Source organism: Triturus cristatus, chromosome 4_1 (genome assembly GCF_964204655.1).
Source record: "Triturus cristatus chromosome 4_1, aTriCri1.1, whole genome shotgun sequence".
NCBI lineage: Eukaryota > Metazoa > Chordata > Amphibia > Caudata > Salamandridae > Triturus > Triturus cristatus.
Genome location: NC_140585.1, coordinates 286,761,940 through 286,778,561, shown reverse-complemented (window position 1 = coordinate 286,778,561; position 16,622 = coordinate 286,761,940). Strand labels below are relative to the sequence as shown.

The 16,622-nt window shown below is 49.4% G+C and overlaps 1 protein-coding gene across 2 annotated transcripts in view; it reads right to left on the bottom strand.

Moving 5' to 3' along the window:
• LOC146854289 (uncharacterized) overlaps nt 1-16,622 on the bottom strand; it is a 266,776-nt gene that overhangs the window by 101,119 nt on the left and 149,035 nt on the right. For both annotated transcript variants that reach the window (XM_085652073.1, XM_085652072.1), the window contains exon 3: nt 15,861-16,307. In XM_085652073.1, coding sequence (XP_085508199.1) covers nt 15,861-16,296 — 436 coding nt within the window. In that variant the 5' untranslated portion in view covers nt 16,297-16,307. The remainder of the gene's footprint in view (nt 1-15,860; nt 16,308-16,622) is intronic.

Sequence of the window (16,622 nt, the reverse complement as noted above, 5' to 3'; positions counted from 1 at the left end):
CTATCCAGTACCAGATTATACAGCCGAAACAACAGCCAGACAATTGGTTAGGGAATTCTATCCCCGGTATGGATTGCCCAGAGTCATTTACTCCGACAATGGCCAACCTTTTTCCTACAAACTAATGGAACATTATTATTAGGATACACCTGGAAATTTCACTGCGTCAGGCACCCACAAGCTGCAGGCCTAGTCGAAAGACATAATCAGACACTGAAAACAAAAATTGCAAAAATATGTGCAGAAAAGGGTGTAGATTGGGTCACCGGTAGCCCTCTTCTACATGAGAATGGTAGCACATTCAAGGACCGGTCTATCTCCTTATGAGGTAGTTTTCGGGAGACCACCAAATATGTGGGGCACACCTAGGCCTAAATCTATCACGGATACTGACAGTACTATGTTGACAGATTATCTTGCCGCCATGATGTCTGCATTCCGGTCTTGTCGTTCACAGGTGGCGGCTGCCTTTCCAGATCACACCAACCCCGAAGAGCATGCGATAAAGCCTGGGGACTGGGTCCTGGTCCGGAACTTTGACCGAACATCACCCTTGGAGCCCAGGTGGAAGCAGCCGAAATTGGTACTCCTGACCACGCGGATGGCAGTGAAGGTAGAAGGGAGGAAAGGATGGCTTCACGCCAGCCATTGTAAAAAGTACTTTGGGAACACTGAGGACATTGCTCAGGATAAAACGAAAACCGAATATTTACCCCCTCTTCTGGACCCTACCCCCCAACAGACTTATCGTTCAAAATTGCGGTCTGCCAAAGCAGCTCAGGTTTTGATCAATTAAGTCCAGTTGGTATATACTAACTTGTGAAGCGGGGCCAAGTAAAAAGGTTACAATGAAAAGAAAGTATTGCAAAATGTTGCATAGCAGATGCATAATGACTTTGATGGTCTTGTTTTTAATATGTGCCATATTGACATGTGTGGGGTGGATACTGCATGTTGCTTTCCCCTCTGAGACATCATCAACACACCAACAAGGATACGTTAACACAACTGAAGAACACACACACCATACTCTACCCTCCCACGAGCAGAGTCCCAGGCTGGCCTTACAGAATAATACCTTTATACAGATATTACATCATACACACCAGGTCAGCAACACGACTGATTGCTTGATTTGTGGCCGACTCCCAGCCCACCAGAATAGGGGAGGAATGCCCCTTTCTCCCTTACCCTTCTCCTATAATGGGTCTTGCCAGGCTTGGGATGTCCTGAGAGTGATCACGAATGTCTCCTTAGTTTGCCCCGATGAAAAGAATTCTTGTAAAAATGGATGGCCATGGGGAAATTTGAATGCTGTCATGAACAAAGCCTGTTACCCTGATGAAAACGGTGACCCACAAGCAAGGGGGTCCACGTTAGAACGAGAGGAATACCAAAGAGATAATAAGACTAAAACATTCCAGATCCTAAACACAAGATCCAAAAAGAATAATGGCCCTCCCTCTATATTGGTAACACCAACTAAAGACCATCTGTGTATCAGGAATAATGGGTCCCTGAAATTAGGACAGTGATTGCTCCACAATACTGGATTTTGTGGATTGGGGTAAGTCCTCTTTCTTAGCCTCCCGACACACTTATTTTGTATGTGGCTCCACGGCCTATTTTCAATTACCTCAAGGGTGGGGCGGCACATGCTACATAGCATTTCTCCTCCCATCAGTTTTTATAGCACCTGCTTCCTATCATAAGGATCTCCAGCTGTATCAGCACAAGCGAAGGAAAAGATCAATTGATACCTCAGGGGTTGATCAGACTGAAACGACTTGGGAACAATATACCGATTTTAATAAGGGATTCTTCTTTTTCATAGGCCCGGTACAAAATAGTAAATTGATACGTAGACTCACTAGGACGATGGAGGCAGTCATCAATCAGACCATATCTGCCCTCGGAAACTTAACCGAGGAACAGACGGCCATAAGGATGGTAACTCTCCAAAATAGTCTTGTCCTCAACGTCATATTGGCTGACCGGGGCGGAGCATGTAAATTGATCGGGTCTAGTTGCTGTGTGTATATTCCTGATAACTCTCCATCAGTCTATGCGGCAATTTCCAAACTGCACAAAATAGCTGGAGACATACACCAAGAGCCCGGCTCCTGGACACTAATGGGATGGTTATGGGGTATGTTGTCAGCATGGGGCTGGAAGGTACTTTCAGTGCTAGGCCTCGTGTTGATGGTAGTATTGTCCTGCTGTCTCTGTGTCCAGTGCGGGCCCGCTTTATGCTGTCTCTGTGCTACATGCCTTGTCCCAAAACCAATTAACAGAACTAAAGAAAATGAGAAAATGATGCTGCAAGCCCATGTGGATGGTCTCATGGCCATGGAAGTGGCCTGAAAAGAAAAATAAGTAGCGCTTGGGGACAAGGAGGGAATGAGGAATTAGAAGATCGTTTTCCCGGTTCTGTCCCCTTGCACACTCTCCTCTCTCTGCTGCTCTAATCAATTCTATACAGTATCCATCTTAGACACAGCATCCATTTTAAAATTCACTTCAGCTTGCACAGGGTCAGCCAGTTCAAGTATTTCCTCACACTGCACCTGGTATTCAAGCAGTTGAAACCACGCATTTTTGTGGTCAAACTGACTGAGAGATTGCCTACCCGCCGGCCCATTTCTGAGAAAAACAAGCTTATCTCGTGTCCCCCAGGCGCCAGCCCACCTATCGCTCACTCACCACATCCATCCTGTTTCCACACACATGAGCCTCCCCCACCCTCTGAGAACATCCCCCCCCAAGCTGCCTCCTTGAAAAGTACGCGCTTATCTATGTTTTGCTTATGTGTCTTGAGCAATGCTAATTTGCAAGGCCCTTTTTTGCTAGGAACTAGGAGGGCTCCTCCCAATGACTTGCAATGTACTGTATAAATGCTGTACCCCTTGAATAAAGCTTCAGACCACTCCTGAACCTGCAGAGGTGAAGGAGCTCTCCCTTAACTCGAGTTATTGAATAAAGCCCGTTTACTCGAATACCTCGGACTCCGATTCATTTATTATTATTCTTAATAATTATAGAAATTCAGATAAGGTAATTAATTTATTTACCAGAGCGCCAAACCCTAATAAATTCACCCGGGCACTCTCCTTGCAGTACTCTAATCATTCAGTCAGTACCCAAGTACTCATCCAGTGACCCAGGCCTTAGTATATGGACTGCTTCAAACCATTCTCCACTATGCATGCAGTCCTCTAACCACCTACACAATTGTCTTTCTCACCTTCAATTCCCTAGTCAGTATCCATACACTTCCAGGAAATACCCTGTCACTCCCTTTGCAGTCCTCTAGTGACCCATTCAGCACCATGTACTAACCCATTCACTGTGCTAAAACCCAAACACTTATAAATTCACCAATATACTATCTTTGCAGTACTCTAATCAGGCCTTAGCACATGGACTGTTTCAAACCCCTATTCACTATGCATGCAGTCTTCTATCCACCTAGACACTTGTCTTTCACACTTTCAATTTCCTAGTCAGTATCCATACAGTCCAGCACTTGTGACTGCCTTTGCACTCCTCTAGTGACCCATTCAGTACCAAGTACTAATCCATTCCCTGTGTGAAAAGCCTAGCACTTATAAATTCACCTAGGCACTCTCCTTGCTGTACTCTAATCATTCAGTCAGTACCCAAGTAGTCATGCAGTGAGCCAGGCCTTAGCACATGGCCTGCTTTAAATGCCTATGCAGTATGGATGCAGTCCTCTAATGACCTACACAGTTGTGTTTCACACCTTCAATTCCCTAGTTAGTATTCATACTCTTCTAGCAAATACCCTGTCACTCACCCAGTGTGTCTCCTTATAGTGCTGAAATCATTTAGTCAGTTAGCATGTAGTCTTTTAGTGAGGTAGGATTTAGGGCATGAACTGCTTCAAAGTAGTATGCACTATGCATGTAGTGTTTTAACGATCGTCACACTTGTGGTTCAGGGCTATAGTTTCTTAGTCAGTTTTTATATAAAATGTGTTTGTACAGTAATGGAATAGTATACATTTGAAAGTTATCAATATACATTTATTTGTGATGCTTTTTTACAGATACAGAACAGGAGTGTTTCTCATCTGTTTGCACTCTTCTTGTGCAAGATTGTTTGGATGAAGGGTCCTTAGGCGTTTCATCATACTTGCTGTGCCGCACGAGTATTTTTTGTTAGGATCCCCCCGTAACAGAACTCTTTGGCAAATCTTGCGAATGAAGAAGGTGGCATTGGTCTTTGTTTGCCCCTTGGAAAAAGTTAGAATTTCTTCACCACTGAAGAAAAACGTTGAGGGCGTGGTGCATTCTGCAAAAAATTTCTCAGATTCGGTAAATATTTTAAAGCGGCAACATTTACAGTTTTTGTAAGTTAAACTATAACATTTTGTTAGCTGTATACATTTTATATATCTGTTATTTTTTTTCTTGTGGTATTTTGTTGAGAATACCATGGGTTTCTTTTTAACAATCTTTCTGACTTTCCAGGTCTGTCGTCGACATCCGTGGTTCCCACAGGAGTGTTCCGCCTTGTTGTTTTGTATTATTGTTGTTACATTTTGTTTATTAGTTAATTGTTTATATTTATGTTAATAAAAGAATAAAGTTTGAAAATAGTTTATCGTTTATATATTTATTATTATAAAAAATAAAGTTTGAAAAACAAATTAATGTTTTTGGTTGTTCTCTGAACTGCTGTGTGACTCTTTCTTGTTCTTATTACTGTTATTTGATGGAGTCCACCATGGTCTTTAATTTTGGGCCACTTATCGCTGGAATACTGGTGATATCTGCAGTTTGCACCAACTTCTGAATAGTGTGTTAGATTTATCTCAACTTTACTTCCGTTAAAGTGCTGATAATGAAATGGAGAGTAGCCGTTCCCGTGCAAAAAGACACGAGGTGCACCTTTGCGATTTATTCTAAATACTAAAATCCGGGGCGTGGCCAAGATGGCGGAGTGAGCGGTCGCACTCTCCGTGAGCTCCTGAAACCCCAGGCCCTTGGACCGAGATTTTTAGCAGCATCTCCCCCATATCTGCTGGGAGATCGAGGAGAAAGAAGGGGGCTACCAGCGACCCGGTGGTGGGACTCAGCGAGGCCCCCGAACGATATCGCAGGAGGTCGCGGAAGGCAGGCGCGGGACGGAGCAGCAGGGAGGGGCCGAGAGCCGGAGCCTGCCGACGCGGACTACGGCGCGGAGCCAAAGCACTCCCGAGGCTGGGCCGGCGAGAACCAACCCCGAATGCCGGAGTCACCGGGAACGGGACTGCCAAAGGAACCTCACGGGGAGAGGTCGATTGAGGACGGCGGGAGGCGGAGCCGAGGCCGGGGCCCGGAGCCACTGCACTGCGCGGAGTCGGGGGAGCGGCCTACGGGCGGACAACGAGGTGGAGAGCGACAGCGGAGCCGCGCATCGGAGGCACCGTGAGGAGGTACTCTGGCGGGATAACCTGTGCGGCAGTCGATCCTGGATTCCGCGGGGGACACGACGGGTGGCCCGCTAGCCGCCTGACGTCAGCGGAGGAGCAGCAGAGAAGTACAGGGCCCAGTGAGGAGTGCGGAGGAGCGCGAGGGGTGAGCGTGGCAGGAGAAGAGGTCGAGGTGCACCCGGCGGCCTGGCCAAGGGCCCGGCACGCATCTGCCTGGGGGAGTCGCCCCTGTATTGCACAGAGATGGACAGTTCGCTTTGAGGAGTAGCCGGTGAGCCCCGGAGGACTGCAACAGCGGAACTGGGCCCGGATCGGGCGACCTAGGCCCCTGGGAGGACACGTGGCATCTTACGAGGAACGGCCAGGGGCCTGCGGAGGGCGCTACCTGCGTAGCCGGGGGCCGGGTGGAGGACTAGTGTATCCGGCGAGTCTCGGACGGTTTCCCTCCCCCCCTGGACGGCGCGGTTTCTTGGGAAGGGCTGCAGAGAGAGGAATTAGGCCCCACGGACTCGCGCTGCCACCCAGGGGTGAGAGGCAACAGCAGCGGGGCTGAAGGCCCGAGAGCGGAGCAGGCTGAGGAGACCCTCTTGCGGTGTGTCACGTCAACGGGCCCGAGAGGTGAGGAGTGGGCTCGGCGGGGCCCTGGTGGTGGTGGGCTGGTGCCGCCCGACCAACCGACGCAGCAGGAGGACGGGTGACCGAAGGAGCGTGGGGCGAGCCCCCGAGGTCTGGCGACGCCGGCGGGCGAGTGGAGCACCTGAGACACAGAAGGAGCAGGCCGCCCCCTACCAATGGCGGGCAGCAGAAGCAGCAAGAAGCGGGACTGCACTCTCCCGGAGATGCTCAGCAGGAACCACCAGAGGGTGGACAGGGGGCAACCGTCGCCGGGCTCCTCCGGGGGTGCGCAGGAGACGGACGAGAGAGAGCCGCCGGTGACTAGAGCCTTCATGGAGTCACTCTTCAGCTCCCTTAGGGATGACTTCCAAACGCTGAAACAGGAGGTCGCCGGGGAGATGCGAGAGGTGCGCAGAGAGGTGGATGGCCTGGGAGAGCGGGTGGCCTCCATGGAGGGTGCTGGTCAGAGGAGGGACGAGGACATTGAGCAGTTGCAGCAGGAGGTGCTGCGCCTCCGAGACCAGCAGCTCGACCTTCAAGCCCATAACGAGGACCTTGAAAACAGATCCCAGCGGAACAACATTCGAGTCCGGGGAGTTCCACACGCGGACGAGGGGTCCGATGTGACCAGCTACCTACAGAACCTGTTCAGGGAGATCTTGGGAGAGGCGACGGACTTCCCCATCCAGATCGACAGAGCACATAGGGTGGGACTGCCGAGACGCACGTCGGCGCCACCGCCGGATATTCTGGCCTTTCTACCGGACTTTCCACTCAAAGAGCGCATCTTGGCTGAGGCAAGGAAGAAGCCATCCCTGACTTTGAGGACACCCAGTGGCTTTGTATCAGGACTTATCTGCCATAACGCTTCAGAAACGCAAAGCTTTCAGGATTGCCACGGACTTTGAGTGAGCACAGCACGCCCTATGCCTGGGGGCACCCCTTCCGACTCATCTTTCGGTGGAATGGCACTTTGCACCAACTACGCTCACTGCGGGAGACCTGCGGGGTATTGGGCATTCCTGAGACGGAGGAAGACACTGCTACGCCGCACCGGAGGCGCGTTACTAGAGACGGCTGGCAGCGGGTGACGGGGCGGAGCACTTCTGGCCGCGCCGAGAGGCCGGGCTCACCCACCATCAGGGCCGGCATGGCCGGCGCGGTGCTCGAGGTGGCCAGAGACACTGCCGCTGGTGACGTCGCATTGACGGCGTAAGAACACTCCGGGGGGGGGGGGGGGTAATCACAGCTTACTTCACTATGCAGGTTTGGGGGCTCTGGGGGTGGAGGGGGTAGCGGGGAGGAGACGGTGGCTGGACGTCCACTTAAGTTACTCACCACAGACTAGTCCCTCGTGGGACTCGACTGGGACTATGGTTCATTGGGGTTGGGGGTCGGGGGAGGGAGGGAAGGGTGGGGTTTGGGGTTATTCGACTATTGTTCAAGGGGTTGTTAATTGGGGTTAGGGGGGGTTCGCTTAGGTTGTGGGGGTGCGGGAGGGGAAGGGAGTGGTTGGGGGGTTGAGTGGGAGTGTTGGGGGGGCTCGGGAGGGGAGGGGGGGGAACGTCCAGTGCACCACAGGGATTACGGCCGCCTTGGCGGCGCTCTTGAGACGAACTCCGCGCCTGCGGAGGCTTTGCGCTACTTCACCGGTCCTTCCCTATGCCGCCTACCACTCTTAAGCTCGTGACAATTAATGTCCGGGGCCTCAACAACCCGGTTAAGCGGCGCGCTGTGTTATCCCTACTAGAAAGCACCCGAGCAGACATCTGTCTCCTACAGGAGACTCACTTGTTGCCTCCCACAAATTCCCAACTCAACTCTTCTCTTCTGGCAACTCTAAGACGGCAGGGGTGGCAATTTTGGTGGCCAAGCAGTTCAGGGGAGAGATCCTACACAAACAATCCGAACAGAAAGGGAGACTATTAGCCTACAGGTTCAGGGTGGGGGGTATCCACTTCACAGTGGGATCTGTGTATAGCCCAAACGAACAACAGGAACGCTTCTTACGCGCAGCTTTGGAGGATGTCACTGCCTCACAGGACAGGCACATTATCATCGGGGGTGACCTCAATATGGTCTTTGACTCGGCACTAGACAGATCCGCGCTTCGCTCTCCGCAAGCGGGGGAATTCTCGGCCGGGTGTAAGACACAGCTGGCGGAGCTGGACCTCCACGACCTCTGGCGCTGCATGCATCCTACTGATAGAGACTATTCATTCTACTCCCACAAAACTTACGCGCGCCTGGATCATTTTTTGGTCACCGCGCCGGTATGTGCGATGGCTACCGCGACAGAGATGGGGGTGGTCTCCCTGTCTGATCACGCTCCGGTCACCGTCGAGCTTAGACTGCCGCCGATCTCGGGTCCACCGCGGGTTTGGCGCCTGCGGGACACGTTGTTGCATAGGAAGGCAGTAGTCACGCAAGTGACGCATGCCATTCAGGACTACCTGTCCCATAATGCAGATTCCAACACTTCGCAGGCGACACAGTGGGCTGCAATGAAGGCGGTGATACGGGGGGAGTTTATAGCTCTTTCCTCAGCCGACAACACGGAGCGGCGGCACAAGAGGGAGGAGCTCACCCAGCGGGTCCGCGAACTGGAACAGGTGCACCGCAGGACAGGGGCTCCCCGGGTATGGCGGCAGCTAAAGGAGGCCAGAAAGCTCCTGGCGGCCCTGGACATGGACCGCGCGGAGTACGCGGCTTTGCGCTTGCGCCATGCCTACTACACGGGAGGGGATAGATGTGGCCGGCTGCTGGCGAACAGGCTTAGAGCGGCTCGACAACAACAGTTAGTGAAGGAGGTCTCCGACTCCACGGGGTCGACGGTTACGGAGGACACCCATATAGCTGAGGCTTTCCGGGGATTTTACGCGGACCTCTATTCGGGGGACCCCCCGGATGCATATGCGACGGCGGCCTATCTGGACTCGATTGCCCTCCCCTCCTTGACGCCTTTGCAGGCAGAGCACCTTGACCGGGATATACGAGTTGAGGAAGTGATTTCCGCCATCGCCCGACTTAAACACGGGAAGGCCCCGGGCCGGATGGCTACACATCCCTTTTCTATAAAACGTTTTGTGCGACGCTGGCTCCGCTTCTCACGCGTCTCTTCAACTCCTTCACTGCTCCCGGGGCCATCCCACCGGACCTGCTACAAGCCTCTATTACGGTTATCCCCAAGCCGGGGAAGGACCGGACGCAATGTAGTTCCTACAGGCCGATCTCACTTTTGAACGTGGATCTTAAGCTGTACACTGGGATCCTAGCGGCCCGGTTGGCTCCCCACCTACCAGGCCTTATAGATCCTGACCAGGCGGGCTTTGTCCCGGGACGGCAGACGGTAGACAACAGCAAGCGGATAGTTCACCTCTTAGAAAAAGCATCACGGATCCCAGGGGAGAGAATGATGCTCTCGGTGGACGCGGAAAAGGCGTTTGACCGCGTCCACTGGCCTTATTTGGAGCAGGTTCTGCGGAAGGTGGGGATAGGGGACAGATTCCGATCATGGATCCTCAATTGCTACAAATTTCCGACGGCAGCGGTGCGGGTGAATGGCTACAGCTCCAGAAGTTTTGCCATTGAGAGGGGCACGAGGCAGGGTTGCCCGCTGTCGCCCCTGCTCTTCGCCCTGTACATGGAGCCTTTCGCCCAACGGGTGCGTCACAACCCAGGGGTAAAGGGGGTGAGGTTTGGAGGCTTCACTCATGCCATTAGCCTGTATGCGTATGACGTCATACTGTCGCTGGATGATCCGCTCACTGCCCTTCCGGCGTGTATCGAGGAGTTGGACTCCTTTGCCGCGGTGTCGGGATTCAAAATGAACATGGGGAAGTCAGTGGCGTTAGACGTGTCGCTCCAGCCAGCTACTAGGACTTCGTTGCAGGACCTCTTCCCGATGCTCTGGTCGAAAGATTTGGTGCCTTATCTCGGGATCCAGCTGGCTCCCACCTTGCCGGCTATGGTGGCGGCTAATTATGCCGCTTTGGGCAGGAAGATTCGGGAGGAGATAGGCCGGTGGGATCGCAGCACCTTGTCATGGCTGGGCAGAATAGCTGCCATCAAAATGACTGTTTTGCCCCAGATTTTGTATTTGTTTAGGGCGTTACCGTTGCAGCCGCCTGCAGGCTGGATCCAGCAGACGCAGTAGGACCTGGCGAGTTTCATATGGCGGGGCAAGAAGCCCAGGATGAAGAGGGCGCTCTCTATGCTTGCGCCGGAGGCCGGGGGGCTGGGGATCCCGGACCTCCGCAGGTACTTTCAGGCAGTGCAGTTACGCTACTTGGTGGAGTGGAGTAGGTGGGAATCTGACAAGCACTGGCTTTTTCAGGATCAAGCGGTGGCGGGTAGGCTCTTGCAGGAGGTGCTGTTCCTTTGAAGGGCTCACCGCCCGGCGAATCTATATGCTTCCTTCGTCACGCGGGTACCCCTATGGGTCTGGGATGCTACCAACGCTGTACACGGCCTGACAACATTCCCCTCACCTCTCACACCCTTGCTGGATAACCCGGACTTCACCCCGGGACTGGAGAGGGGGGCCTTAGCTCTCTGGCGGGAGACGGGGTGTCGGGCCCTGTGTCATATGTACGACCCGGAAGGGGTCATCCCCTTCGTGCGCTTCAGACAGGAATACGCGCTCCCGGAGACGGAGAGGTTGCACTACCTACAGGCTCGCCACTGGGCGTTGCTTCCACAGGTGCGAGAGACGGCGGATAGGAGACTTCTCCCGTATGAGCGATGGCTTCTGACTCGCACGTCCGATGCGAAGCTGATCACCGATCTCTACAAGTTGTTACAAACACCCTCCTCACACTTCTATAATCCGGGACGGGAGCGCTGGGAGAAGGAACTGGGCAGGTCACTGAGCCATAAGGAATGGGAGCAGGTGACATATAGGGCCAGGCACTCGGCGTACCATATGGGACTCACTGACACGTTGACCAAAGTCTCGACGTACTGGTACTACACCCCGGAGCGCATACACGACATGGATCACAGCAAAGACGCTAACTGCTGGAGGGGATGCGGGCGGGTGGGCACACTACTACACATCCTGTGGGGCTGTCCGCTCCTCGACTCTTATTGGAAGGAGGTGATCGACGATATCGACTCCCATTTTGCCACTGAACTGCGAAGCTTCCCCGCATACATACTACTGGGCCTCCCGAACGGGTTGATGTATCCCTTGAAATCCCGCAGGGGTAGACAGATAGCTATTGCACTGGGATCGGCGATGCAGAATATCCTCGCGCACTGGCGCTCCTAGACACTCCCCACTGTCACGGGCTGGCTTCACAGATTATGGCATGTGTTGGGGATGGAGAAATTGTCGCTTACACTGGCAGGGGATATAGAGCAGTTCAATGATCTCTGGCAGCCGTTTCAGTCCCTGCTGGTTACTGAATTTAGGGAACTGACCTGCCCGAGATATCGTCGCCTCCTGCGGCTTACGGCGCTGGAGGAATCGGCCTCTTAATTGGTAATGTAGTGGAGTCCCTCTGGGAGAGACGGGGAGGGGGAGATGGAGAGGATCAGTCCCACGCACTGGACGGGGGGAGGGCAGGGTTTGGGGTGGGGGTATGGGAATTAGGGGTAGGGGAGGACGGTTCGGGAGGGGGGGGGGGGACTGTTTTTGACTGTTACGGCACTGTTTATCATCGAGGGTTACAGCGGGCTACTGTATTATTAAAATGTTCACTACAGGGCCTCCAGCCCGGCATCTGACTTCGCCGCTGTACTTGGATACTCTCGATGTGTCATACTGTTTGTTTCTATGCATTGCAATAATAATAAAAACATCTTAAACCTAAATACTAAAATCCTGTATTGTATTGCACTGAGGTATTGGCTGCACTTACAGTGTACACACAAAATCTATTAAGAAATCTCATTGTATTTATATTGATTGGGAATGGTGCGTCAGGTGCTGGATCTTGACGAGATACACTGCTCAGTTCGTATATTGTTGTGCACACGAAAAAAATAAAAAAAATCACATCACAACTTTCACACCAATTGCAATGCGAAACAAATTCCGGCGATAAGACACGTTGGCACCAGGGATTTTACACCTGCTTTCTGCTGGTGTGAAGCAAGACAACTACCTGCACGATGAAAGGGAACACTGCCAAGAGCCACACCAGAACACCCACAGGTGCCATAGTGTCAATGAGCATGATACAGGGATACCCATGAGGGCCAGAAGACTCATCTCAACAACTCCAGGACCGCCAATGCCCCCCAATCCCACATCTTAGTGTGTCCCTGTGGTCATTGTCTTAGCATGATAGGCACGAGCCCTGCAACATCAGAGTGTGCGGTCACCTCAGCGTTGGCAGTGATCCTGGATGTGTAGCTACGTACGCATCCTCCTGCATGCACAACTGGCGTGTGCTGGTCTGTCGTTCACAGGTCAGTGCAGGGGTGTGCCTATCAAGCAAGGGGAACGGGGTGACTCGGACATGTCCGTGTACAGGAAGTGCAGTAAGTGTGTCCTGTTACAAGAGCCGCAGCAGTTGATGTTGTAAAGTGGCATGCACCACCTCCAAACGGCACTGTGATGTTGTAGTTGGAATGTAGAAGGACATGCGCAAATAGGCATTACAATGGCGTGCCGTACGAGTGCACTAAATACAACAGCTCACCGTACAAAAGTGTGGGGGCTTGTGGGAGGGAGGAGCAGCCGTTTGGCAACATAACACAGTAAACTCGACCATGTGCCACATGCTGGGCATCTCATCCATGATGACCACAGTTGCAGACATCCCACAACACCAACGACTTGCCTTTGTACACATCCTGTATGAATGCAGCATGGTTTTCACTTCTATGCTCGTTCAGTGGTGTGATGTTGGCAGGTTGTGTGACTTGTGCTCCTTGTTGGTGTGTTTCATTTTGGCCATTGTTAGTCTATATGTGTGTTGTACTTAATTGTGCATGTGTACCATTCTGCCCATCTCTCACCCCCACTCCCTGCTTCTTCCTTTTCCTAGTGCTGTTGTGTCTATAATTTTGTTGCTGCACACATAAATACATGTAAAGAATAAATTAGAATAGTTCCTTGATTCTTTTCGGTTTCAAAACTTCTCTATTGGTTTCTTTTTAATTTTCCATATGAACCGTTTTTTTTTAATATTCAACAACACATAGAAGTCAGAAGTGCAACGTATTCTATCAACACACTTTCTATAACATTCTACAATACATGCAGGTTAAAAGTTCATCAATTTTTTTAAACTTTATATTTTTTTGTAACATTTTCTTGAACATTTAACGACACATGCAGGTTAAAAGTTGACGATTGTTTTATGTTTGAACAGTGCCTTCCAAATGCAAGTAGCAGGTGTGGTTGAGCTGAGCAAATTTTATCTTATGATATGTACTCCACGTTGACACGGCTTTATCCTTAACCAATCACAAAGATGCTTTTCCACAAAACTAATGTGCACCCTACTTTTAAAAAAGAATGCTTTTCATAATATCTTCAGAGATAAGTTATAGATAGTTATTAGCATTTAAAAAACCTTTGAAATTCACTGAAAAAAACCAAAGGTTTCAAGGGTGTTATAGTTAGGAACTGGCATTTACAAAACCTTAGAAATTCATGAAAAAAACATAGGTTTCAGGGGTGTTCTAGTTAGCTGGACATTTCCCTCGCACAAAACCCTAGAAATTCTCCTGTTCTAGTTAGTTCAGCTAACTATAACTCGCGCCCCCGCAATGCACTGCTGTTGACGTCATATATTACATCACTCATGACATGGTCAGTGACATCACTCATGACATCACTCATGACATCATTGATGACATCATCCATGTGAAAAATTAGTGCATCTTCTCACACCCGAATAAAAACTTTGATACACTGACTCAAAATTTCAGACGGCCATTTTGACAACCATAGATACTCCAATACCAATAACTACTCACCCACTCATTGACTTTTAGGTCTACATACATCTCCACTCACTCACCTGTACAGTCACTCATACTTACAGTCACTCTGTGCATTTATACACCTATATAGACACACACACACCGCCAATCATCCATTGAGGTACTGACACATCTAGTCAGTCATGCAAATAATTAATCACAGTAAAATTTACTCACCTATACAGTTCAAAACACTCAAGTTCACTTACTCATAAAAATACTATCAAATTCTGAGTGTTCCTGCAGAAAAACAAACAGCACATGACAGATATCCTTGTACTATGGTGCATACAGCCACTCCCAAAATCACACACTCTCACATATAGATAGTTATATACTCTTACACACATATACACTGCGTTTCACATATGTAGTTACTGACACATGTACAACTGAGATATACATTCAATCACTAACACACCCATACATACACTCACCCAACCATACAGTCCATCACAGATGCACTCTTAACATGCACCCACTGAATCACCCACTCACACCTCTAGTCACACACACACCCTACCCACACAAACACTCAGGCACCCATACAGATACTCAGACAACCAATCAAAATAACCCATATAGATACTCATAGCCATTCACAAAACCATGCAACCACTTATACACCAACATACAGACATTCACACAGTTTAGTCACTAGTCTGCAGTAAGATACATTTAAATGACTCACTTATAGACTCAGTTACGCACCTAGAAAATCATCCATTCACACACTTGTACACCCACTTATTTTTCAACAGGTCTTTCCCTATATATATTAAACATAATAAAACTGTTCAGAAACACATACTCAATGAATGATGTCATCAGTGATGTCATGAGTGATGTCACTGACTATGTCATGAGTGATGTAATATGTGACATCAAAAGCAGTGCATTGCGGGGGCGCGAGTTATAGTTAGCTGAACTAACTATAACAGGGGAATTTCTAGGGTTTTGTACGAGGGAAATGTCCAGCTAACTATAACACCCCTGAAACCTCTGGTTTTTTCAATGAATATCTATCTACATATATCTATATCTAAATCTATCAGGTGGGACCCTCGTAGAATTTGCAGGGGTGGGCAGTGGTGTCCTTTCTGTTCAAATTTTGTTTTTGCTATTTTTAAATAAAATTAAAATATCCAAAATGAATGTGCAACGTGAAATTAAGAACAGACAAAAAAATACCTACTTAAACGTCTTCTGTATACGAACACTTCATGCATATTATATATATTTACTGAGCAAAAATAGTAGAGATCAAGGGGTCTACTGGAACCTACATAAAACCTAATAATACTGTGAATCGAACTCTCAGTTATTAACCTAACCCTAACTCCTATCCCAGCCATCACCCCTTTACATTCTATCATCCAGATCATTAACGTTTACAGAAAGGCTATTTAATACATTCCGTAGGGTGCACATTTATTGTTTGCACAGCGTATGTTAATGACTTGTATCCTGCTTTAGTAAGTAGTATATGTCCTTCTTGGGATCCACATGATAACTATGCCACCGTTTGACCAAACTATACTAATATGCCATTAATAAAGTCCGTGCTCTTTACTCTTACTTCTTACAAGTGTAAATTGTTCCGAGGAGGGAAAATATACCAATAGGGAAACTAATTTCCCAATGAGATTTAGGAAGGAGTTTATTTCCCAGAAATGTTATGCAAATATGAGTGAACTCCAAGTAAGTTTATAAAATAACTTCAACAGCTGTGACTGTACTTTTCACAGGAATTACTTTGGGTAATTCAAAAGCATATTTTTCACTGTTGGCCTGGGATGTCATTTTGAATATCCTGCACAGGCCACAGATCAAATCACTAAAACAAAAGGCATTGATCCCAACTCACCTTCTTGCTTGAATGCACTCTCTACAGATGTCTCCAACTCCACTGTGCCCCTTTCCTTTTTCATCCCCAGTTGCTCCCCTTCCTGAATAGAGCCAGACTCCAACCTTTCTCCTCGAATACACAGAGAGATCAACCTTTTCAAACCAGCTTTTTTCTTCTTTTTCCCCTCTACTTTGGTATGCTTGGAATCAGAAGTCAATCTCATTGCCGGACGAATCTCTCTTGCGGCTTTTCCACCATGTCCATTCAACGGTTCTACCATGTTCCCATTCTTTTCATCCTGTACCTGGGTGTGGCGGTTTTTGATAAGCTCCTGGAATTTGCTGTCAGATAAATTTATTTGGGCAAATGCCATAAGGAGCCTAAATTCCATACAGTCTTCATCAGCATCGTCCAAGAGTATCTCCTGCATGCCGGTCTCCATCTTAGAATCCATGTTGGATGCCCCTGTGAAAACAAGCAACAGGATACCTCAACAACCAATCGCTGTAGGAGTGTTTTATTTTAAGCCAGAAACGGTCTAAGATGTGGATGACACACAGCTGTAGTGGAGCAGTCCCTCTACCTCGGTCTTCGATATCAAGTGACTGGTCAGAAACCACCTGATTTATTGTTTCTTACTGAAGCTTGACCCGTTTAAATATCTAGCAGTAACTAGCCAGCCCAAACTTATTATCCTGATAGGCTGAACTTTTACAGGACTATCAAACCCAGTCATCTTCAAGGACAAGCTGCAAATACTTCGACTGAGCCCTCTGCTTT